This window comes from Saccoglossus kowalevskii, chromosome 10, assembly GCF_978046115.1.
Source record: "Saccoglossus kowalevskii chromosome 10, keSacKowa6.1, whole genome shotgun sequence".
Lineage (NCBI taxonomy): Eukaryota > Metazoa > Hemichordata > Enteropneusta > Harrimaniidae > Saccoglossus > Saccoglossus kowalevskii.
In genome coordinates this window covers 26,054,279-26,080,581 of record NC_140650.1, presented here as the reverse complement: position 1 = coordinate 26,080,581, position 26,303 = coordinate 26,054,279, and the positions used below count along the sequence as shown (strand labels likewise).

Below are 26,303 nucleotides of genomic sequence, written 5' to 3'. Positions count from 1 at the left end.
CCACGAGGACTAACATATAAAGTCATCTGCAGTTGTTTTTGATGGCTATTCAGATAGACCATCAACAAAAGACACAACTCATCTTAGGCGTTCAATAGGGAAAATGTCTAATGGTGTTAACTTTGATTCTGCATGGTTATGAATATGAAGAAACAATAGTTCCTTGCAAATGCAGTAAATAAGCAGCGGTTCATTAATATCCTGGGAACTGAACTGGAAGTGAAGAGAATCAAGGTTCGACATGCTGAAGAAGATGCAGATGTCCTTATAGTGTGGGAGGTGCGAGTTATGGAGACCGACTGCAGCAAAGTATCATGTGGATTTGGCGAATTATGGATCTAAATATGCTCCAAATATTTCTGAAATTTTTGTTTTTTAATAATGAAAATGATATATGAAGAATAATCGCAGAGTTTTCTATATTGTGTAGAATTTATACTGATAAAATGCCAATGAAAAAAGACTAATACTAGAACATGTATATTTCTGAAAATATCACCACTTGGTGGCGCTGTACATGCATATAGAGGGCGCTATTTGCTTCATCATGTGCGCAAAAAAATGTTTAACTGTCTAAATATAAGTGTGATAAATATGTGGATATATAGACCATTATTATCCCATGTGCATTTGTATATGTACGTCTTACTGCATCAATAAAATGGCTTAATAATTCCATTATATGGGCAATATCCATACCTGAAAAAATCAACTTTCCCTTTGTCCGATTTTGGTAGACTTTTGATATATGTTGTTTATCCTCGGGGGCGGAGCTACGTCACAGACGTTCCACGTTGCTAAGACGCGCACCACTGTACAATGCATTTCTATGGGCTCTGTGCGCGCTGCTGTGGAACGCCGGTCGAGCCGGTGAAAATTCGAGAAAACAACACGAACTCAACTTTGAAGTAATTTCGAACAACCAAATTTATATATGTTACACACGTAGTGCTAATCTTGTTGCACTGTTCAGAGGAGTCTCAACAATCATCCCAAAGTACCGTTTTCTGCGAGTTTTGGGCCTTTGTTTTCACCGCCGCGGGTTGCCAGGCGGTGAAAATGCCCGGATGTCCGCCCCCGAGGATAGATGTCCATTGTTGCTAAATCTGTCAAGAAACTTTCTGTCTGTCCGGGTTGACCTAAAAATCAAATTAGATTGACTGGACGACTAGCGTTCAAATGACATCGGCTTCACAGGGTCGACGGACTTCTGACGTCAGCAATGACGTCACCATGTATATGACGTCGTCATGCATGTTGCAGTGATCTGTTACAGATGCAGATTTATATTTCATTCATTGTTTTTAAAATATTGTTGCTATATAGTAATACATTTCAATGGTAATTAGAGGTTATTGCATGGTTGGATATCTGCGGTAGGTAAAATCAGTGCTAAAAAACAATAAATCTTCAACATGCTCTAAAAAAAATTGCCCAACGGTTCAGGTCTTTTTGGTCATTCTCAATGACCTTAGCCAACGTTTGAAACCAAATTCGCTAATGTACTATTTTATTCCGGGTCAAACCCTAATTCCACTGGACTCTACCCCCTACCACCAATTCTCGGGGCGGACATCCGGGCATTTTCACCTCATGGCAACCATCACGGCGAAAACAAAGGCCGAAAACGGTACTTTGGAATGGTTGTTGAGACGCCCCTGAACAGTGTAACAAGATTACCCCTGGGTATGTAACGCATATAAATTTGACTGTTCTGGATTACTTAGCTCCGCGCCGAGAATATGTAAATGTGCTAATACCTCTTGATATAGGAAGCAATTAATGGTGAAATGTCCTAAAACAGACAAAAATGTTCACATCAATTTTCTCTGAACGGAGTGCATAGTTTGGTTAATTTACTTCATCCCTCATACATCGTGAGAAAAATGCTTGACAATATTGACTGTCTATCTGGGTCAACAGTTAACAGCATTAGCTTTAGTATATCTTAATGAATTTTGAAAAAAAAAAAATGCGTTTCCCTTTATGAATAAATAGAAATAGAAACAGTTGTGTATTGTGTTCATATTTTCACATTCATTGTTACTTTAATATAAACTGTACGATGGCATATACAGGCAATTCATCATTAAATAAAACTAACAATATATACATACATCACACAACTTTCTTTCAACCCAGTATTTATATTCATATTCATCTTTTAAAGTTTGTTTAGCTCGTTTTCCGATTTCTATTGCGCCCTCTAGTGACAATTACCCCCGAACAACGGTGGCGCTATTTACACTTTGCGTCGGAAACAAATGAAGATTTTATCAGAATACAGACATGTCTTACTTCGCAATAATTTTTTTGTTGTTGAAATCGCAGGTACAAATTGCTACAAGGGCGTGGTTAAAAATACTTCTTGCTTCGTTTATGTCAAATCAATGGGACTATTTTACGACAATTCAACAGTAATCAACATCTTGTGTACAAGTTCATATTTCGCTGTAGCTGGATACAAAAAAACAATTATTTCTAAATTTCATCATAAATTAGTTCCCTTGTTTAACTTTGTACAAAAAGTAGACACTAATATCTCGGATTTATCAAATCTCCCGGTTACATAGTAGCTGTGCCCATGGTGCTTTGTTGCACAGATTCTGGCCAGCACTGCTCATTCCATGTCAGTCACCGCATCATCAGTGTCATGCACAGTGACGTCATCGATGTCCCGGATGGAAACATCGGGACTGGCTTCTGCTGAGTCATTGTTTACTTCCGTTGTTGCGGTGAAATCTGTGTTGCGTTTTTCGGACAACGATGAACATCTGGAAGACAGTCTGGGGACTTGAAGTAATGGTGTCGATGGCATATAAGATGAAGTTCTTGTCGCCGTTGACTTCTGCGGCCCACCTATTACTCGGGATTTCGTGTTAGGATACGATCGTTGCTGATGACTATTAAGAAAAGGCGTAGATACACTACGAGAAGTGTGATTAAAGTAATTATCCTGGAACGAGGCTGAGGACGTCGTTGAGCAGTAAATGCTGTCCAGTAAGGGAAACGAAGCTGATCCACGTAGGGATGTAGCTCTACCGTTACCGTTACCATGGTGATAATATTGTTCCCTCGCCCCTTGTCGCCAGGATGCATCATCATGACTCGTGTAGATTGACAGGTTGTTTATTGGATTCGTATTCAGATCACTAGTACGTTCTGTGGACAACTCTGTTAAGACAAAAGATGGAAATGAACGGTTACGCTTCAGTCAGAATATTAATGTGCTATAGTCAGCGCGCCTTTACAGCGCTAAAGTCGTACAGGGCGCCAGTCAAATTTCGCGTAAACAATGTATTTGACCTGCGCTGTTCACGTCGCTGGACACTTAACAACGCGGTGCGACAATTTATATCTTCAAGATATAAACTAATATTTTTAAAGAACCCATGTTTGAATTACACATCTATCTATTACACATATCAACGTATCTCTAATATTAAACCTGATATTTTTATGAAATTATCCCGAGGTACTAGCAAAAAATACTGACAGGGGTGTGTAGCTGGTTGTTTGAAACCCCTACCCCTTATCAGGCAGAAATAAACGCAAATTACCTACCCCTTTTCAGACAAACTGTGTATATTTGACACCCTTTTTCAAACAGTAAGCATAAATGGTACCAAGGGAAAAGCATGTGGACTCCCAGGGATAGACTTTGATGATCGAAATGAAGTTACAGAAGGAAAAAATCAGCTTCATTCTCCTGTTGGATAACTCAAGCTCTAGAGACAGTCTTTGGAAAATATGGACTCATTTTTAGACAGAAATAATGAAAAAGGATACCTCTTTTCAGACAGACAGGGTAAAATAACATACCAGACAGAAGTGGTGATTTTGGGACCCCTTTTGGCGGCACATATACATATAGCACTCCAATGTGAGTAACCTCTGGAGAAATTATACACGTAGATGACGCTAATACATACCATATTTTCCGTACAATGCTTGATAGGCAGCAATCGGACTTCCAGTTATCATGTAAGCTCCTTGGAGAATTCTGTAAAAATAAATATATTTGTTAATTTCCAAGGCATTCCAGTAGAACATTTTCGAGTAACAAAACACACTCTGGTATTTAACGTTGGTAAAATTGCACATTTGAAAATTTAAAGCGGAGGGGTCCGTCACCTGCGCACGCGCGGGAATTGAGTCCCAAGTGACGATAACAACGCACGCTAAAAACGCAAAGGCCCATGAGTAGACGCTTGTTTGTAAACAACGACACGCTATGCGCAGGTGACGACTCCCCACTTTAACCACAGTCCCTCTATCTATAGAGGGACTGTGCTTTAACTAAATAACGACCCTCAAGATCACTGTAAATAAACGAAAAGAATTCAGCATATTGAACACCGGAAATCGTATGATGAAGAATGGTAACACTTACTCAATGACGTCAGCATCACGGAAGGCCTTGGCGAATGGGTTGTTCTGAATTTTCAGTTGGGTCACGTGTTCATTTTGATAAGCAGTCACAGCGATGAAAGAAGTTTCCTGGAAAGAAAACTGCAACATACCCGTGCCGTTGTCTGTGTCGCGTGATCCGTGCTTTATTATCTTGATTACCGGAGTGTATTTATGCATCGAGTGCAGTACAGTCTGAAAATAAAAAAGGCAGATTGTCAGCGACAAAATGTCATTTTGTTGTCTCCGTCGAGCTGTTTACGGTTTTCACAATTGCCATTGATGTATCCTGTGTTTATTAGATAAATGTATTTGTCTGTTGATTATTTATTTATTTATTTATTTATTTATTTATTTATTTATTTATTTATTTATTTATTTATTTATTTATTTATTATATTTATTTATTTATTTATTTATTTGCAATGAAGTAAGTGTGCTGAGTGAGAGGAGGCTGCAAACCCCGCCGCATCATAAACCAGACACATATACTCGTATAAAAGGCGTGGATACCAGGGAGTTTCATTTCAGCATAATGACGAACGTGTTGTGAAAATACTTACGTGTGTGCCAAGGTTCTCCTTGTTGTTGGTTATTTTAACTTTAGCGAAAGAAACCTTTGAATTCATCCAAAATGACCCCCTAGCCGTGGAATCTGGGTGGTGGAACGGCGTGTTGTTGATATCCGAGTCGGCCTTTCCTATTGGTAACCATTTGTTGTGAATAAACTTGTATCGTCTGTTGTCAGACATAACCATCTCCATTTCGACACTGTATAAGGCTGCTGGTTCAAGACCACTGATCTGGACACCGATGCATGGAAACATCCGTCTGAAAAACCACGCAATATGTTTAAATTAAAAAACAGCAAGGAAATTCACATCAACAGTGAATTATTAATATTAATATTGAAATCAAAACGTGCATTTTCACAAACAAATTAAGGTAGTGATAGAAGAAAGTGCAATTAAAAAATGTGTGTAATTAAGACATTCGTACGTAATTACGTAAAATTTGTTTAAATGCATTTTTCCTTTGTCGCTAAGTGTGTAGCTATAGAAATGTATGTATTTTCTGGAGAATTTGAACGTGCATACGTTGTGTATTTATTTGTACAAGAGGTTGAGTGACGAAACAACCGACATACTAAATATTTGTTTTCACGATTAGGGCCGTTGTCGGAAACAATCAACAACACGAATCTGTGTACGTTTATTTACTCCAATTATTAACTGAATGTATCAAATGGTGGGCATTTCGGTGGTGACCGGCTCACCCCGTGGAACAGCTTCTTCTCAACGTTTTCCATAAATTTCGTAATGCGCATAGTCCTATTCTCAGTCATATATCTCAGCTTTCGGACAGTGCATACCGTTCAGTGAGTTACGTAGAATGTCCCATGTAATTAAAAATTAATTGGGCAGCCCGTAGACTGGATGCAGCCATGAGGTGATTGTTATGAATCCGTAACAAATTGTGATTTGATAACGAAATGATGACGTATATGCAAGGGATGACTAGTAATTAGCGATTGCACCGCCATTTTGCAAGACTTAGTGCATCGACAATTTCGTTCTTATTGGGGCCTGTCTACATTTCGTCCTCCTTTTACGATCGCTACTTTTGGGCTTATTATCTCAGACCAGTAAGTTTTATAAATACTTTAGAACAGTTTTCGATTTCAACCGTGGTTTAGGTGAAATGTATTTATAAAACTACCACTATAAACGGGGAAACTACAATTATACCACTATTTCAAGAGCTTTACATGACTTACCTTCCAGTCCTATTGAGGATCATTTCCGTTCCGTGTTTATGGAATTCGCGCCATAAATCGGGTTCGTCTAACGACACTGTCACGCCATCATGAGTGATTGAAATTGGCTGCCCTGGCAACAGATCGCGAAGACCCTTGTCGTAACTATGTTGAATTCTATCTTGTTCTGTTTCGACTTTCAGATCAGATATCAATAATTCTGTACTGATGTCAGAGGTCTTTCCGGTGAGCTGGTTCATTCTCACGAGGCTGTCGCTGTTTGATGTGGTGTCGTAATCGTTTAGTTTCATGACTTGACGACATCGGTTGTTCTTTTGTTTTCTCCGTGTGTCACTTGCTTTCATTGATTGACACCACGTATCGAAGGAATAAGGATGGTACGTGTTGGATGTACGACACAAGCCGCTGTAGGGTGGCAGGTTGTCCGAAGATTTCTTTCTCTGTACTTCTCTCTTGCGGTCGATTTTCAGAATCGAGTCGATCGAGAAAGCTTGGGCTTTATCTGAAAGTGCCATTCTTGAATGAGCCGGCGATGGTCTGAGAGGATCTTGTGATTCGGATAAACTTGTTGAATGAAGCCAACGGACAATATTTCCAACTTTAAAGACAACTTCGTCACGTGACCGCCACTTTTGTCGTATCTCATTGGACGCTGCCCACTTGCATGTCATGGTTGTCATGACACCATGGCGTGTCTATTAACACACGATCAAAAGAACAGTGCGTTAACTAAGTTCCTTCGACTGTAATCTCCGACCGGTTTCCGTTCCCAGGCAACAACGTCACTTTCAAAGAAGAGAATGTGACATGGCGAATACCCGACGATGGGAGATTTGGTTTGAGCTGTTGCAGATCATTCATCGTTACTGATCGATCCGAATTACTTATCACGAAGACGAATTAAGGGAAATTGCATGTTTGATAGGTGTCAGTTTTTGGCGAGGCGAGGAAAATTAGAATGTTATTTCACAAAAGCGCTGAAATATCTTTAAATAGTCCCAAACATTCCACCGATAATGAAACAGCGTAAAGAAACTGAAAATCGGTAAAAAATAAGTTAATGTCATTGTACCAAACCAGTTGCTGGCGTGAAAATATCTTTATACACACTTTCGTAGTTAATAAGCCAGGTTGTGAAATAATAAAAATCACTGTCACTGACTTCTTTTCAAGATGGTTCGCTAAACACCGGCGTATTGCTGTACGCGTGCCTGTGCGTCAAAAACGGCAGCCCTAATTATATTACAATTAGCTAATTGGGGAGTCACTCGTTTGCAATAACAACTGCTCACTTAATAGTTGTTTTTGTCGCAAACAAAAGATACACGAGTGTTTGATCAATGAATCAGGGCGGCTCACAATAGTTCCGAATGTTCTTTCATATATTCCATTCTTCGCAATCAGTCTTTTCTTTCATGTCGTGTAACAAACCTTTAGATAATTTCCGGTAACTTTCAAATCAACTCATGTTATTTAGGGGAAGAGTTAACATCACATGGGAAACTCCTCCGTTTTAGAACAGAAAGCAAAAAAATATAATTCGATGGTAAATTAAAAAGATAATTTACATTTTTCGCCATGAATGACAACCAACATTACATTTTGCAGCGATTTTTGTAACCAGAGAGGAGGGATGAATTTAAACGGAGAAAAACATGAAAATTCAGGAAAACCCATACGCGGGGAATACGTTACGTAATATACGATAAAAAAATATATATAAAAAAAACACATACGCAAACTAGATTAAAACAAAACGTTTGTTTACAGTAGCATCATCGTGAAAATCAAATCTAACTCTAAACCAAGTGATGGACGAACAATTGGTTTGCCATTTCTATCTCCCTTGTGAGATTTTCTTGTAGTCTTAGTCCGACAAAAAACAAATACTACAACGCACTTGATTTCACCTTCAATTTATTCTTGCTGAAGTGATTAATCACTGAAAATAAAATCCAATGGCAATACATTTCTCTCCTATATTTTACGTATCAAAAATCGACGAAAATAAAATCCAATGAAAATAATTGTTCCTTGTGATTTACATTCAACTAATCAAAAATCAATGAATACACTCAATACAAAACACAAAAAATGTTATTTCGGCGAAAATTAATTCCAGTTAAAATAAAGTATTTTACAATATGCGTTTGGCAGTGTTTCTATTCTACTCCATCTCTTAGTTAATATGTATCGTGAAATCGTGTTCCGCTACAATGTCAAAATCGCACCCTACGTGGCTTCCGAGTCGGCGTTTGATTATTTCTGACAAATATAACACGTCATCAGGAGTTTTGAGGCAGTGGTTCGGTGAATTTTCTGACATATCAGACGACTGTATAACATAAAAAAATGTGAGGTACATATGGGAGTGCGTGATAGTAACATAATTTAAATAGCGTTATGTGTTTGTTTTATAAATCTACTATTCTTGTGGCAAGGAGTTCATTTTCAAAATTTATACTTCTATTCAAGTTAAAGTTATTAAACAAGATTTGTGTAAACAAACAATGTATTTCTACGCGATGCATGCATCGCATGATGGGACTCATAACGAACACGAACTCGTCGTCACCACGGGTCGAGTCTTTTTACGCATGGCATTATGTGATGCTACGCTCATCACATATACATGGAACGCCTATTCGCCTCACAGTTTCAGGGTACGTTACTTACTGTGAAATACTTTATTTTAGCTGGAATTCATTTTCGCTGAAATGGCATTTTGGTGGTTTTCTATTACATTTATTTTCACCAAAATTTGGTGAATTGAATGTAAAACATACCTATGACGAAAAAAAGTATTTCCATTGGATTTTATTTTCAGTGACTCGATCCTTCAAAAAAACTCTGGGTGGGGTCATGGCAGAAAAACTGTACAAATCTCACGAAGGTTTGCTCTATTTTTTTCATGATAAATTATGTATTATGTTTCCACTGCGTGAAATACTTTTTCTCCATTATTTAGGCTTGCAAATTTGTTTACTGTTATTTATCTCTACAGGACTTTTCTTTCCCATGATTTAGGCGTGCAGATTTTACTGTGCATTTCAAGTTTTTTCAAATTTTTCCATCGCTCTTAGACTAACATTTTCGAAGGAGTATATAGAATATGTTTGTTTTTTAATCGCTATTACGTTAACGTGGAACCAATCCGAAATTACACTCGCATTTAAAAAGAGGCATATCTATACACTTTGCAATCAAAGATCAATACTTTTTCACTCATTTCGATTCCGAGTTCCCATTTTTAAAGATAATTTTGTTTACAGAAATGAAACAACTGAAACTAATCTACATCATCTAACGAGTGCTTACAAAAAAGAGGCTTTAGAAAACAGTAACGTATTTGTTTATATCTGATCAATTTGTTGAATACATATTTTGGTTTAAATTCACAAACATTGACAACTTCAAACAAATACTTGACCATTATGATTCTGTAATTACATATGCCTAATTACTCTCATCCCTATAATTACTTTTTAATGAAGGACCCTTTCGCGTGCTTCCCATTAATTGCGCGTGCACAATCGCAACGCCTTTTGTTATACCAGTCAGGTCGCTCTTCTCTCACGGACTCTGGATCTCTCACGGAAATAACATGATTTAAATTTGTCCACGAGGCAGATTTTCCGGTCATTCTCGAATGCGAAATTGAAGTGGTATTCAATTTAGTCTTGTTTATCGCGATTATAGGAAATGTCGATGTCCTGTGGCTATAGTCTTCCAACACCGCGAATACGCTGGACTAAACTCCATAATCTTCGCCAGTCATGTATTCGGCACTATTCACGGTAGAGTAACTTAATACCGGAATCGCCAAATAAAATGGGGTGATTCAAGCAATACCAACACAGTAAACTAGAATCTCATATTTAATCCACACACATAAACATATTAAATCATATTAACAACCATACACATTGATTATTGAATGAATGTCAATTATGTTATGTTGAATGTTTTGTACAAACGAATAGCAGATTGCTTTTGACTTTAGCTTCGACTGTAGAACCACCGTGACAGTAGTGGCATGCTTCGACTGTCTACAGCACGCAACAATATTGAATTTTTCTTTAAATTTAATAAATAATAATATTATAAGTCCACGTGCAAATTAAATGCATGTAACATGGTCACGAATCAGAGCGTTTGGGCGGGGGTATTTATTAGATAATATTAACTATTTAAAAAAAAAAATGTTTCTAAAGCCACTGCCGCGCGGGATTCATTCACTAACTGATGCGACGACTTGTGGTGTGTGCTGATTGGCTGAAGTCAGGTACACACTAGATCTTAAAGCGCGGTGGTCATCGCGTAGCGCGTGTTCGAATTTTATGTAAATAAACAATGTATTTTACACGCGTTGTATACGTCGCTATATCGAACAGAACGCCGCGTGACGACTGCCGCCCTTTAACGATCGAAAGGCGTATAATAACTATGATATGACGCGTAGTCGTAATCACGTTGTGATATGGTTTATGTTGCAAAATGTATGTTGTCAGCAATTGTGATTCACGCATTGCAAAGGTCTGAAGATGCAAACACAGAGTGACTTTAAAAGTCGAAAACTATTACCTGGCATAATATATTTAGGCGGGATATGACAGCTATTATACTGCACTGCAGTATTTCATGATAAAAATATACGTCACACATAGCATTGAACTCGTCACAAAATGTATCCGTGCTTGTTGCCATGGAAATAAAGATGATGTAATCTCACCGCAGAGTTCTACGGTAAATTTACTACCGGTTAGTTTAAAATTAAATTAATCATATATAATCTCTTAATAGTACAAGCCGTACGGGAAATTGGAAAGAAGTTTCATTTATTAATAGAGTAACTGGTCACGTGTTCTGTTGGAATTACAACGCGGTAAAGAAATGAAGTCTTTGGGCTAACATCCACATCAGTGACAATCTATACACTGCATAATATGTAATGTTGCCGTGTTCTATTACATGTTATTTGCTATTTTTTTAAAATCATTTAAATTTTAAAATGTATGCATTTTAATCATTTTTTTTTCAGTTCAAAAAGGCAGTTCAAGTAGGGTCTATCGCCATGGGGAAATCACATAGTGACTTTTTTTTACATTGAAAAAATAGGCTGCTTCCCGAGTATTGAAGAGTTTCGATTTGATCGTAAAACTAATATGTTTCTGTTGTATAGAAATAAAAAAAAAACAGAGGTAGATTTTCGTTACCAGTAATTAAATCTATAACCCCCCCCCCCCCGATTCTTATTCTTATTAATTCCGGTGTACGCACAGATTGTAGAAAGGACGCGGACATTTTTACACCTATTTTTATTCCCGTAAAAATAAATAACATCTTCCCATGAACCCGGCTATATTTCCCACAGACTAACATTATCGATAGCAGTGTTTAATATGAATCCATAGAAGTGATATCATTGTACTGTGTGTAGCCGTGAACGACTTGTATCTAATGTAGCTCCCTTGCTGTGTACGTGAATCATATCCACAGAGCGCCCATTATCACATGTAATCGTGGGCCGAGTGAAACGCCTCAATTCACAGGAAAGTAAGCACCCACATTCACACATAACTCGATATTACTTGATTTATCATGGCAATGGTTGTCATCGTTTTGCTTTTCACGCCACGCCAACCTTCAAAGTTCTGAAGAAACATTTCGTTTTGTCACTTTCGTGTCTCGACAGCTTAAAATTATATACATATGGGTTGACCTGTTAGTTTGTACGGTCGAAACACGACCTCCTCAGATAGAGCATGCATATTTGCGGCATAAAATTGCGTGTTGTGATTTTATATACACCAACAAGACATTGATGTCCAGAGTATACTTATCACAATAACATCAACAACTACAACAACTTTATTATCATAGGTGAGAAAACAACAACAACAGCAATTCATTGATCGTGCTTTTGTTTTTAAAATAAGTTGATTGTATCGGGTAGACACACGCATTTTGGTTAAAAACAGAAATGAACAAACATAGATTGAAATTATACGTGCAGCATATGTAGATACACTTAAATTGACAACAATGCACAGTTTTCTATAATAGCAATCGCTACCTAGCCAAGTAATACTCATTTCTCAAAAATAACAACTGAATATTATTTCCTCGACTACCGAAAAAAAGAAATACAAAAACAATTCGTTTACCAGACATGAATCTGTGACATTTATACAATCGATATTACACCGTAACCGTATTTAAAATGTTATGCTGCTCCACATTGGGCATTTAATAAATTATTGGACATCTCCATCTCAAAATTATTCAAGGAGTCTGTGCATGTATTTTTTTATTCTTTGGCTCACATGGATTTTGTTCTAAAAATCGGCAATTTTTTTGGCGAATTTCCCTCGGTTCCTTTCTTAACATGATAATGAAAGAGCGACGGTTCATGAAACCCTTTGGATCATTTGCGGGTTTCCAATGTACGTCATATTTCGTTTCATTACGTCAGCACTTGTAGGCACGTTCGAAGCTGGTTTCTTGACGCACGCGGTCACCGTCATTCAAACAAATGAGCCAAAATCTTGAATGCAACTTTTTTCAGGATTCTGCAGTGTGTTTGAAAACAAACATTTACATACAATGACGCGGTGTGGTACGGACAGAAATTTGGAGACAATTTTGAGACGATTGCCAACGAAGTCGGGAATATCAGGCTGCACAACGTACTCAGACAAAAGTATACCACGACGTGATACTAAAAACCGCAAGTAGTCTCGTCAACATCTGCAACCAATGCGAAGCTACTTACAAGATGATGTCTGATTGGCTACCCAACCCTAACAACCACCAGTCAGACCAATCAGAGAGCAGCTTGTATGTTAACAGTTTTTTCGACGTATAAAAATCTGCCTTGACTCTTTTCGACATTTATGGGCTTTCATAATTTCACAAAAACATTATTTGTACCAAAACAACTAGTGCACTTGCGTATTAGAGAATTCCATTGTTTTCCATTGAACGAATACTCAGACGTGTGTTACAAAAACAGTGTTTTCAGGTCATGATAGTAAATAATCATAGTCTAATTTAGTCATCGATATACAGAGGTGAACACCACTAATTATTTTCCATATTGCATCTTGCATGTTGCAAAAACATCACCACACATTACATGGACACACACAGTGTTTCCCGTAAATTTCAGCTGGAAATACTGCAGCACTTTCTCACAATCACATTTTTATCTCCGCTGTCATATTACTGCTTGTCCGTCGTCGTCCGTCGTCGTCGTCGTCAACTTTACAATTTCAACTTCTTCTTGTTTTCAAATTTGATATGCGAGTACCTTGGACGGTTCTTTCTCAGATTTGTTCATTTCATGTCAAAATCTCAAATTTTGGTAAATATTTTTACAATTTTTGGTAAAAAGTGATATTTTCTACTTCTTATTAAAAACCGCAAGTCCGATTGCTTTGATATTACATATATAGGTACTACATGTGGTCCTCTCTCAGATTTGTTCATTTCGTGATGATATCTTTAATTCTCTAATTTTGGTGAATATTTTTGCAATTTTTGGTAAAAAGTGATATTTTCGACTTCTTGTTAAAAAAAGCAAGTCCAATTGCTCCGATATTACATATATAGGTACTACACGTGGACCTCTCTCAGATTTGTTCATTTCATAATGATATCTTTAATTATCCAATTTTTATGATTATTTTTGTCATTTTTGGTGAAAAGTGATATGATATTTTCGACTTCTTGTTGAAAACAGCAAGTCCCATTGCTTTGATACTATACATATTGTTCATTTTCTAATGATATCTTTTGTTCTTTACCCCCGTAATTGAAATGTACATTGCTAACAGCGGAGCTATCTCAGCCGACAGGCTGCTTGTTAGATGTTATTACAGGGTTTGGCGAATATGCTGTCATCGCCGTTTTTATTTCTCCCAACCTCATCTTGACAACTTGAACGTACGTGGTTGGTTTACCCTCACTGTATCACTTGCCTATTATTAACAATGCGACGGGGTTTAATGACCAGCAAAGTTAGCAATCTAGAGACACTGCTGAACGTTTTTTTTTTTCCAACGCACTTAAAAATCCATTGCCAACGGAGATATTGTAAAGAATAATACAGTTACCTCAAAATTGTGTGATAATATAGTAAATGTGTCGCTGTAACCGTAAACCAAAGGCACTAGAAAATGTAGTATATTTGGGTAAACATGGCCTCGAACCCGCACACGCAATTCACAGATGTGATGTTAGTTTATGTTGACGAAAATGGTTGAACAAATATTAGTAAGCAACATTTCTTGAGCAAAATTCGGTAAGTTAAATTTTTCAAGTCAGCAAATTTTGCTCACAAAATCAGATAAACAATCCCTTTAAGTTCGTAAACGGTGAGCAAATTTTTTTGACGCAAATTAAGTGTTGACCATTTGAAGTCCTTTGAAGAAATTACTCAAATAAAACTGTTCACACTCTCTTTTTTGAAGGAACTTGCTGAGTTTTAAATATAAATATTAAATACTAGCGTGGGCCTTTGCCTGTTATAAATGTTATGAAGAATATCAACATTTGTGACCCATGATATCATATTTATTACAGTTTCTGGGTGACAGACTAAGAAATATATACAGCGACTCTACTTCTTGGCTAGAACTAATTAACACCTTTTCTCTCCAGACTTTCAAAAAGATAATATCAGAGAATATTGCGTGATAATATCAATATCCAATCTGTCACACTGGTACGAATTGTTTGATAAAATTTACCAAGAGTACACTCAGTCGCCTTTATTATATTTGAGCATAAAATCCCTGTCAACGACTGTTCCAATTAAAATATTTTGCCATTATTTCCAGACGCCTCTGAATTCATTGCCCCTCATGGTGACATTGGGGCTGGTTCTCTGACGGCTCTGGTTGACGCGAGTATTGCGCCCTCGACGACACACTCAAGTAACTTGCATTCTAGTCGGCGAGGGCGCAGTACAACACTGTCTTCCTTCCCGTCATTTTTTTTCCTGGGGAATTGATGAACTACCGTTCAAGTAATACTACTAATAATTACTAGTAGAACTCCATAGAGGACAATGTTACAGTTTGGATGAATTTCTCTAAAAAAGGGTTACAAAGATCCAAATATTGTTTTAATTTGTTGAAACCACATGTATGTAATATAATTATGGCCACATGTTGGCTAGCTCAAACGAAATGGATGTAATATAAACAAAACACAGATTTGTCAGTCTTTCTGCCTTCAATATTCTCAGAATCGCAGCCAGTTTGGAAGTACATAATTGACAGTTGCCCAGATCCACAGGTCACCGGTACTTATTAATAAACAAAGCTACACACACAGTCAGCTGGCGCACAAGTGATAATAAAATAAATGCGATATTTACTATATGAGGCCGCCATCTTGTATACCGCATGAAACTAAATAAAGAGACAAGTTGTGAAACGCGTTTTTCAGATTCCTATAAATCAGGGAAAAATACCAATCTTTCACAGCAAAACGATCCGTTGGGGGTAATATTAAGCCAACCGCTAACAAAATTCGGCCGTTTTTGTGTGGAAAACCCCTTGCACACGAAGAACATAGAACCACGAGGGGCAATTAATTTAGGGGCATGTGGAAATAATGGCAAAATATTTTAATTGGAACAGTCGTTGACTGGGATTTATGCTCAAATATAATAAAGGCGACTGGACGTACTCTTGGTAAATTTTATCAAATAATTCGTACCAGATTGTTCCCTACTTTTATTTGCTTGCCATTTTGTATTTTCCTGTGTGTATTTTTATTCTAAATTTAATTGTTTGTTTGTCTTTATTCACATCTGTATTGCATTTTAGTCAAAATCCTAATAGGGATACAAACGCAATAAATTGTAATTATTATTACATGTCTAGAACACGGGGTATTTGATACCGAAATTGTAAACTAACTGTAGGCCGCCGCTGATTGGCTGTTGAGCTGAATGACAATTTTTAATTTCAAATGCCCCTAGAAAATGTTCTATGTTTTTCGACAAGAACCTAGGAAATCCAAAAATATACTTAAAATGGTAATCCTTCCAAGTTAATATATGCATGTAGCTCAACGATCTAGCGGTATACGAATAAATTTTAGAAACTGTAGAAAACAGAATTTTCTGCCTATACCCAGAATAATAAAGTGGAAGACTAATACTACCACCAAAGAAAATGTTCTCGTATATATATTTCTTAAGAGCAATACAAATATTGTTACGTATCATTCCGTGGACAAAGAACGGGACGTAACTTTGAGTTGCAAAAATTTAGGTACAGCCAAAACAAAGTCAGCTTGGACATTCAGTTGTGAGACACGACAGAATAAACGGTGCCAGCGATAGATTTTGCGAATGAAAGAACAAAATAAACGCAATCAAAGGCGCCGACCACGCGCGTTGGAAATAAATAGAACGCGCTGCGACGAGAAATCTCACCTGCATCTATCATTCACGCAAACGTCCACACATGCTATTTCCGTATATTGAATACGTTGACAACGGAAAGGACAAGTTTAAATCATCTTTGCATTAACACAACGTGAAAGCAACAGTGTCACACTGAATATATGTTTATCAATTATCAAACTAAACATTCAATGAAGCGGACTGCGACGGTTAAGACGAAAAGACAAGGCTACGACGAAAAACATGTGACAGTACGTTTATGCTCGTCTACTACACGCCCGAGGAACTACACTTTCAAATATCAAACTTCCCAATACAAAACATGATTAGTATCAGCAATAAATTCTAGTACTTCCTGGATAATTGCGTATTATTAGTTGACATCAGACATATCCCTGTACAGGATTTTTTGAACAATGTCTCAAATTTCCGAAAGAATATTCTTTTTTAGTAACCGTGATTCAAATAAGTTGGGATGAAAAATCAGCTAAACAGTTTACCACCACGGTTGTGGTGAATTGGCGAGTTATCAACGAAGACGTCTCCGGTCATGAGCTGGCTGGTTCGAATTTGTCCACTTTTACAGTGATGAATATTGCGTTCGAGTTGAGTTACTAGTAATTACAAGCCTGATTTACATTTTTCTTGTGGTGTTTTTCGTCAATGTATTAAATATAAGTGCATTGGGAAATAGCATAATTATATTGCGTGAGTGAAAGACGCTGGTGAGAATGTGTCACAACGCGTTCTTTTTATTTCCAACGCGCTTGGTCGGCGCCTCTAATTGCGTTTATTTTGTATTTTTATTTTCGAAATGTATCACTGGCTGCGGTTTTTTTTATGTCTCGCAACTGAACGGCCAAGCTGACCTTGTTTTGGCTGTAATTTCTTCGTAGTGGCATACCGTCCTCCCATTCGCCAAGATTTTTGACATGCGCAGTAGAATAGGAGCGAAATTCAAAATGGCGGAGAAACCAGTCGGACGTGAAAAAGATCTAACTCCGGTTCAAACTGACGTTGTGGTACACACTCAACTCCAAGATGTCATTTTTGCACAAAGAAAGGCTTATGAGAAGCTCAAATCGAAGGTAGGCATTAGGGCAGTTGTGCAACTGACTTGCAAGTGGCTCTTTCCAGGCCGTGGCCGCCAATCTTGTAACATGATACGACTTGGCAAGTCACTTCATGTCTGTCAGACACGGATAATAACACAGAGTGTTAACTTTCTACTTGTAGAGTGACTGTGCTTTCCACTATCATGATAAACTTAACCCCATGCTCGAAAGATCCACACCAATACAGAAAGAGAGGCCAAGGATTGCAGTGATTCTTGTTAAATGAATGTGAAAGAAAGTTTTGATTCTGACTTTGTGAAAATATGTGGTTATGTACTCAACATTTTATTTTTGTAAATTGTCAATGTGTGCATTTGATTTGCAATGTCGTCTGTACACACCAATTCTGAATAATTCCAGTGTCCAGATTCCAATTTTAATTCAAGTAAGTTAGTTAGTTAGTGGTTATAACACACAGATAAAACTAGAACTGTGCCGCCAGACTCTTATTGTACATGGTTTAGCCACAGTCACTGGAGAGTAGCTGTGGAATCATAGCCCTATGTTGCCGACCGCATTATTTACGTAACAGACACTGGCCGGCCCATAGGGCTATGGAGCCTTGTGAGACTGAATACCGGTTAAAATCCACATGCCAAATTTGGTCGTCGCGAAAATCACATTTTAAGACCTTCGAAAGTACTCACTATGTTTATTTACTTCCAAACAATGACCAGAACCTATTTGCGCTGTGAAATGATGAAGGTGGTCATAAAAAATTGACTTTATTTACCATACACCGAGTCGGAGAAAAATAACAAGACGAAAGACGCCATTTTGGATTCCAGGGTTCCAGCAAATTACGCAAGACCTATAGTTTTGTACCACGTGACCGAAATCAGTAGATAAATTGCGTTATGCAGCTAGTTTCTATTATTTAACAAAAATCATACAATTATAAATACTGTATGTGATTGCTTTCTTGGAACAATGAGAATAACATTTCATAAAAGCAATAAATAATTCAAATAAACATGAGTGAATATAGAAAATGTGTATAAAAATAGACACCAACTTAAGGGGTCCCCATGTTTGCTTTCTAAAACTTTGAGCCTATCACTGGAGTCAATCTCACAATGGATACCTTATCAATAAAAAGATAAGCAAAAAAAGTAATAAATACATGATTGCAGGGAATAATTGTGTGGCAGTTTTGCCAACTGGTTATGGGAAGAGTGAGTGTTTTATTCTTCCACCACTCACAGTCCCTCAACGTTGAGGGACTGTGCACTACTGTATCACATGACCGCCGAACGAGATTAAATTTATTCTGCGCCAGGGAGTGTGGGATGTCAATGGCTGCCGTTTTCTCGTAATTTGCTTGGTTTCCGCGGTAATTGTTTGAAAATAACACAAATTATTGCTTATTTATGAACACAAATTGCAAACAAAAGTTCGTATGTTATTCATCCAGCGATCAATTCACAATAAAGGTACGTCACACCAACGTAATCGAAAGCAAAAGCGATTTAATTTACGTATGCCAGATTTCTGTTTTTAAACGGTGATAGATCCCGTAGCTCTATGTTTGACATACAACAACAAAAGTAAAAACAAGACGTCCGAATGAAATTGTTAGGGCAAAATTAGATTGTATTTCGCGCCAAAGAGCTACGAAACCGCAGATAACTGGAGAGCTGAAATTAAAAAAAAATCAATCAGTACTGATTTTATTAATTTTTTTCCCTATTTTCAATGCTATTACTATAATAACATTAAAGTTATGTAACTTAGCCACCCTTAAATTAATGCATTTTAATGATTCCTTGTCTTCCATTCCTTACCTTGAATTGTAAAAAATAAATATTACTATGACGTCTTAGGATACGTTAATACCGGTAGTCATTCTTTCAATTGATAAGAATTGTTTTAATTACATTTTTTGAGATTTTATCAATCTCTATAAAATTGCCTCCAAAGAAATGCTCATTTAATTAGTACTGGATGGGTACCCTCACAGTTATTAAGTTCATTCATTTAGGAAGAGATGTTAAAATAGGTGAATTCAATACCATTTGTTCTCAAGTTTAATGAATGAAGGTCTTGTCAAGTCATAATTGTGTTTCCATTTTGGTGAAATTTTTTTTCCTCTCACATTTATGTATTGTTCTAAATTATTTGGTTTGCAATGTCCATGCCGCAAACTCTTGAAAATCTGGGAATTACAGGCTTAAGTCTTTAAGCAAAATTGCATTTGAAAAAAGATTTCCCAAAATAAGATTTTCAATAAAAAGTAAATAATTGTTTTTCATAGATGAATGATTGCATCTGCGAGTTCTATATCTTTTAATAAAATAAATGTCGTTTGTGCATATATTTCACAGACCTCGCTTGTGACCTTACCTTTCTTGCAACCTTGTCTCCCCCATTCCAAATAATTCTAAATACTTCAAGTTTCTACAATTTCTTCAAGTTTATGAAGTATGGTAATTGTGAATTGCTGTAATGTGTGTATGTATGCTTGCTGAATCTTACAATTTTAAAATTTATGTCATAGTACAAATCAAAACTTGTGTGCTACCTTGTGCCATTTACAACAACAAACAACCACTCTGTTTAACCTGTTAACCAATATCCACTTGTTAAATTCCCCCAAAAATTGTTACTAACTTGCACTCTGTTTATTTGTATACCAGATGGAGTCCATAGCAAATGATATGATACCAAAAGATCAGTATGAAAAACTGTTAAAACAACTTGAAGTAAGCTTTATTTATTAACTTATATTTAGAAGTGCATCTCAAATACTGTCGCCCATGTGTATTTTGTGTGTATTGGACATGTATGTTACAGTGAGGACAGGAACGCCTTATGAATGGCTCATCTGTCATTTCAGCTTTGTACGAGCTAGGCATACACTACTGTAACTGGACTGTTTGCCAGTTGATCTGGGTAAAAGATGAATAATTTGGGTGGATGTGGCTCCAGAAACATATAGCAAATTTGCAACACAGCTCTTTCCAGTTAACACAGTATTTGGGGGAGCAGGTATATTATATTTAAAAAGCACCCAAGTCTAACAAATCTTTGCCTACACACAATGATATGAAAGGCACCAAGGTCCTTATGGGCTTTGAGCCCATGTCTATTTTGCAAATACCAGGTTATTTCTAAAAGTTAAAAGTTTATACGGAAATATTTCAGTGAATATTATAAAACTATATTTCGAAGAAAACAAAGACCAATGAAATTATATCATGGAAAAACTAAAACATTGTTTAATTTTTAAAATATACAAGTAAAATGTAATCTATGATATACTTGAATACTGTATTGACATTCTTCATACCTTACTGTATGAACCAAAGCGAAGATACAAAGAAAATTGTTCACATTAGGTGTTCAGTATAGGCAGGTTTCCTGTTTACACATGACCTGATTTATACAGGCTTTTGCTGCTTAATGTACTGTATGTAATGTCTACTATTGTATTCACCACTTTTATCCTATAGGATGAAAAGATAGCACATGCTAAGACGAAATCAAAACTACTCAGCGAATCAGACAAATTACAGTTTGCTTTGGGAGAAATTGAAATATTAACCAAGCAACTAGAAAGGGAGAAGAGTACATTTGAACAAGCGTAAGTATAGATTGATCTTGTCATGCCGGATTTTGACCTTTGACATATTGCATGCTCTTCCCATCTGATCACACTCTTCATCCGTACAGTCCCATCCGATTATTTCAATTATTTTAATGAACCATTTTCATTTGATTTTCAGTTGCCAATTTCTTTTAAGAAATGGGAATGTTGTCATTGTGCAATGAATCATAACAGCCTCCTTCAGTTGCATATTTTTTTTCTTTAATGCTTCAAAAGGGTAATGTTATTCTATTTTCCCCCAATAGAGTCCAAAGCGTTAGCTCCGTAATCAGTGTAATAACATGTTTATCTCAAAAATTTGGACTGACTTGATTTTTTGCTCTCAACATATGGCCATGTATAACAGCAATCAAATATTTTCACAAAGTATCAGCAATTTCAAAAAACTTTTATGAAACTGTATTGAACATAACGCTTTAAACAATTTTCCTTGTACACACTTTAGGAATAGTGTTTATTTTAACTTGATTGTTTCTTTGTATACAATTAATAATAATATTTGAAAGTTCCTCAGAAATGCAATATTGATTTCACTGAGGGTATTTTACTGTTCATATTTGTATAGTACCGGTAGTTTTAATAAGAGAGGCTACGATTTCTGTTAAACTCTTAACATTAACAAGCTTGTTATATTTACACGTCTTATTTACAATTCACAGAATATCTCAAGTGAAGAGTAAAGCTTTGAAAGAGACATCTAAGAATGAAAAACTTGTCAATAAATGTGCAGGTATGTATCCATGAAACCTTTGCAGCACATTTGTTCACATACAGTAGAAGATTCTCCACACACTATAGCAGGTTTTCCACATACTGTAGAAGACTCCACACACTATAGCAGGTTTTCCACATACTGTAGAAGATTCTCCACACACTATAGCAGGTTTTCCACATACTGTAGAAGATTCTCCACACACTATAGCAGGTTTTCCACATACAGTAGAAGATTATCCACACACTATAGCAGGTTTTCCACACACTGCAGAAGATTTTCCACATACTACAGCAAGATTCTCCACACACTATAGCAGGTTTTCCACATACTGTAGAAGATTTTTCACATACTACAGCAAGATTTCCCACACACTGGCAGATTTTCCAAACACGTTACTGCTGAATAACAAAAAACCTAGGCTTTTGTTCAAAGATTGCTTTGACTGGCTCTCTGTCGATTTTTATATAATGATTCCTACACAGTATATCAGGCAGATTTTACATAAAAAGAATTCACTAGATTAATGCTAGAGTTCTGAAAAACTAGATTGGTTGAAAATATAAAATAGATGAATAGGAAATTTAACATTAACAGGTGATGTGCAAATATCACATTACAGTGCATAACACAAACTTCCACTGTATTGTACTTTTGTCAAGTAATGTTTTTGATTGCATTTCTGCTTGTTCTGCAAATTCACAAAGAAATTTTAAAAAGAATTTTGTGAAAACAATTTAAATATGGGTATATGGAACTTATTTACCTAATTCTGTAGTTATCGCAAACTCCAGACAATCTTATAGAGCTGATAATGAAAACATATTCAGTAGTATTTTCAATCTCGCCTGTATTACATTACACTGGGTAGATACACACATTTTGTCAACGTTAAAATAACTTAGTACTTTTACCATTGACAGAGATTGAAGCCCAATGTGAGGAACAGGAAGATGTACTATCAGCTAAGGATGCAGCCATCAATGATCTCAAAGAGAAGTTAGTAAAACAGAAAGAGAACCACAAACAACAACTGTCAGAAATGGACATTCAACTTAAACAAGAAGCATATATTGCACAAATGCTCAGTACTGGTGTTAAATCAAAGTCATCATCCTCTAAGAGTTACAGAGTGTAAAACTGTTTTATCATGATTGACTTCATGGTGTACTTATTATTAATTGACTAAAAAGTATGCATGTATAGACCAGTATACAGTATTATACATTGTTGAGAAAAAGTAAATTGAAGCAAGTCATTTGTTCCTTGAATGGATTGGTTACATCATAGAACTCGTAAAAGTAACTTACCCGGTACCCCAAAAATTGTCTGGGTGTGTGGTCATGGGAGTTAAGTTATTAAAATTAAGATTCCTTGTACATGTGTGGGTTGGGAATAGTAACCCTGTGTAAAGTACTTTCTGGTATGTCCAATGATTGGCTAACCTGACATTTTAAGGTAGAAGCCTAGTCATCATTTTTGACAAAGTTCGTCATAAATCGTATAACAATGTTCATTAGTTTATTATGTACAATCATGAAGCTAATGTCTCATGGTAGAATTAAATAGCATTATTTTGTGCGTTACAGTTGAGCTTTTTGAGAAACGTGTCCTAATGTTTCTTGAAAATTGCTATTGCAATTCCATAGAACACAATGTTAAAGAAAAATTTCATGTTTTGACACTTTCTAAAACCCAGATTTATTAAATAATTCAGAACAACATAAGGTACTCCATCATTAACAATATATGATTTTTTCAACGCATGTCACCAGGTTAGATTTTGAGATATTGCATAATATCTCTGCCATAGGAACCTGTGGTAAGTGTTATAATAGTGTCAAAATGGCGACTTTCCACTAAAATACAACCATCAATTTCTTGAAAAAAATGCTGGTGACCCCCAACTTTTTTTAGGTCAATGTCCTTATATTGCCTTGACGTACAATTCATTGCAAAATGAATAAATTCTGTTTTTTTTTAATTTATGAGTAGACTTCTACCTTAAGGATATGTAAATGTTGGTTACAACCGCAAAAATGCAGCATTTTAAATATCCAAATCCATGGCATTTTTGTGTGACTTTTGCGGCATTTTTAAATGTATTTCTAACATCGAGATACATATATAAATGATTCAAAGAGTCCAAGGTGATTTTTCACACTCTTCATTTGCTTTTTGTCAAGATTTTCTGTTTGTTGTTATTTATAGGAAAGCTAAATACAGCAACTTGTTTCTAGCGTTTAGAAGAAATGAACATTAAGCAGAAACAACTTTGATGTTGCTTTACATTGTACTACATAGCTTCACACGATGGTGGCTCATTTACTCTGAAAATACTTTTACAATTTGAATACTTATAGCATATGTTTTGCTACTATGGGTGGGGTAGGGGGGGTACTTTGGATGTCTTTTAATTAAAAAACAATTCTGAAAAAACGAATTTATAAGGGACTATTTTACCTCATGTACATACCTGTATATTTCATGTGTCGCAACAATAATAGGTACGTTTTCAGCACTGTTTACTCCCAATTTACCTTTTATGGGTTTTATATACATCAGGCTTTGGTAATAGTTCACAGCAAATATACTTCATGCAAGTGTGGACAGGTTTTCATACAAATTAAATGTTAAATAAGATATTTTTATGTACAGATTATTTCATGAGGGCACTATTTCGGTATTAAAGAAATATCACTTGTCTTTTTTTTCAACAAGAACGTTTTCTTTTTAAGGTTAAACAATACAGTTGTACTACTCTTTGCCTTCTGATGAAGAGAGTACTTTTTTTCTTAGTTCTAAACAATGCCAGTTTACTAGAAAACTGTTTATTAAAGGGTTGCAGTCGTTGTGTCACTTCCTGTTCGATATGGGACTCATAGCGACGTATACAATGCATGTAAAATACATTGTTTATTTAAATGAAATTCGAACATGCGCGCTTTAAAAACATTTTTTTCAGAACTAGGTTGTTCTCCCATGATACAAGTGGAGAATACAACTTTCTCCTCACAATTTAAAAAATGAGACATTTTCTTTGGAGCAGCAACAACCTAGATTCATACTAATCATTTTAAGATCGATGAACTGTGTGGATGCATGATCACTTTACTGAATGAGCTAAGCTGGTGATTTCTGATAGAATGCAACTCGTGGCTCACTAAACACACACATCCTACATATGTACATGGGGTTGACCTTCAGTGATATTAATTTAAAATGAATGTATTGTCATTTACAGGAATTAGTTCACTTTCCATGTTAATGACACAATGTTTTATATTATCTGCCATGTCTGTGCCAGTGTATTGCTCGTTAAAAGTTATTGGCATATTGTACAATTTGTTTTTTATGCAAATGATGTTCAAACCCATCAATGAGATTTGTCAATCAAACGACATTGATGGTGCTGAATGTTGTTTGTATTCAAAGCATAAGTGACGCTACCAGATATATACACCAGCTAACAAGCCACACCAACCCAGCGACTGCTTGGATTGCAAAAAAATTGTACACACACCTACCATGTCATACTCTATAATATGCAATTACAATTCTGGTTCCCACTCTGGCAAGGAATTATTGCATTGACGTATTTGCTTTGTGTACTGGTAGATTACTTTTTACTTTGTTGTCAGTCTCTCTCCCTCTTTTTTTAGTCCCCGTTCGGACGAAGTCCGAAAACGGGGACTTATAATTTGGTCTCCGTGTGTCCGTCCAGAGTCATATCTCAGAATCCCTTGGACTGATTCCGTTCATTCTTGGTACATAGATTATACATGTTAGGATACATGTCCATGACGATTTATTTCACAATTGAATCAAAGATGGCCAACTGGCAGCCATCCTGTTTTTTTGAAAATGTTGTATTTTGGACATGCTTTGTCAGTTTTCATTAAAATTTTGTACATAGATCATACATGTTAGAATACATGTCCCCGACTGTCCGTGAGTTCCTGTATCCGTTCGTCCGCGTGTCCGTCCGTCCCTGTGTCAATCTGTCCAGAGTCATATTTCAGAATCCTGTGAACCGATTCCGTTCATTCTTTGCATGTGCCTAGTGTGGGACATACATGTATGCACATGCAGTGGTTTAGTGATTCGATTCAAAATGGCCGACTGGCAGCCATCTTGTTTTTTGAAAATATTTTGGACATGCTTTGTCAGTTGTCATTCAAACTTGGTACAAAGATTATACATGTTAGGATACATGTCCATGACAATTTATTTCGCAATTGGATCAAAGGTGGTCGACT

General features: G+C 36.4%; 2 protein-coding genes across 2 annotated transcripts; one reads left to right on the top strand and one right to left on the bottom strand.

The window, feature by feature from the left end:
* Positions 1-2,010: 2,010 nt before the first annotated feature.
* Positions 2,011-6,702, bottom strand: LOC100313748 (T-box 6 transcription factor). The gene is made up of 5 exons (XM_002733953.3): positions 6,188-6,702; positions 4,974-5,241; positions 4,394-4,605; positions 3,933-4,003; positions 2,011-3,174 (listed from the first exon to the last, which is right to left on the bottom strand). The coding sequence occupies exons 1-5, from the start codon at positions 6,700-6,702 to the stop codon at positions 2,621-2,623; spliced, it is 1,620 nt and encodes a 539-aa protein (XP_002733999.3). The 3' UTR covers positions 2,011-2,620.
* Positions 6,703-17,397: 10,695 nt separating this feature from the next.
* Positions 17,398-24,689, top strand: LOC100367461 (spermatogenesis-associated protein 24-like). Its single transcript, XM_002733948.4, has 5 exons — positions 17,398-17,698; positions 20,362-20,427; positions 21,178-21,308; positions 21,992-22,062; positions 22,968-24,689. Exons 1-5 carry the CDS (start codon positions 17,543-17,545, stop codon positions 23,180-23,182), a joined length of 639 nt encoding a protein of 212 aa, XP_002733994.1. The 5' UTR covers positions 17,398-17,542; the 3' UTR covers positions 23,183-24,689.
* Positions 24,690-26,303: the final 1,614 nt, after the last annotated feature.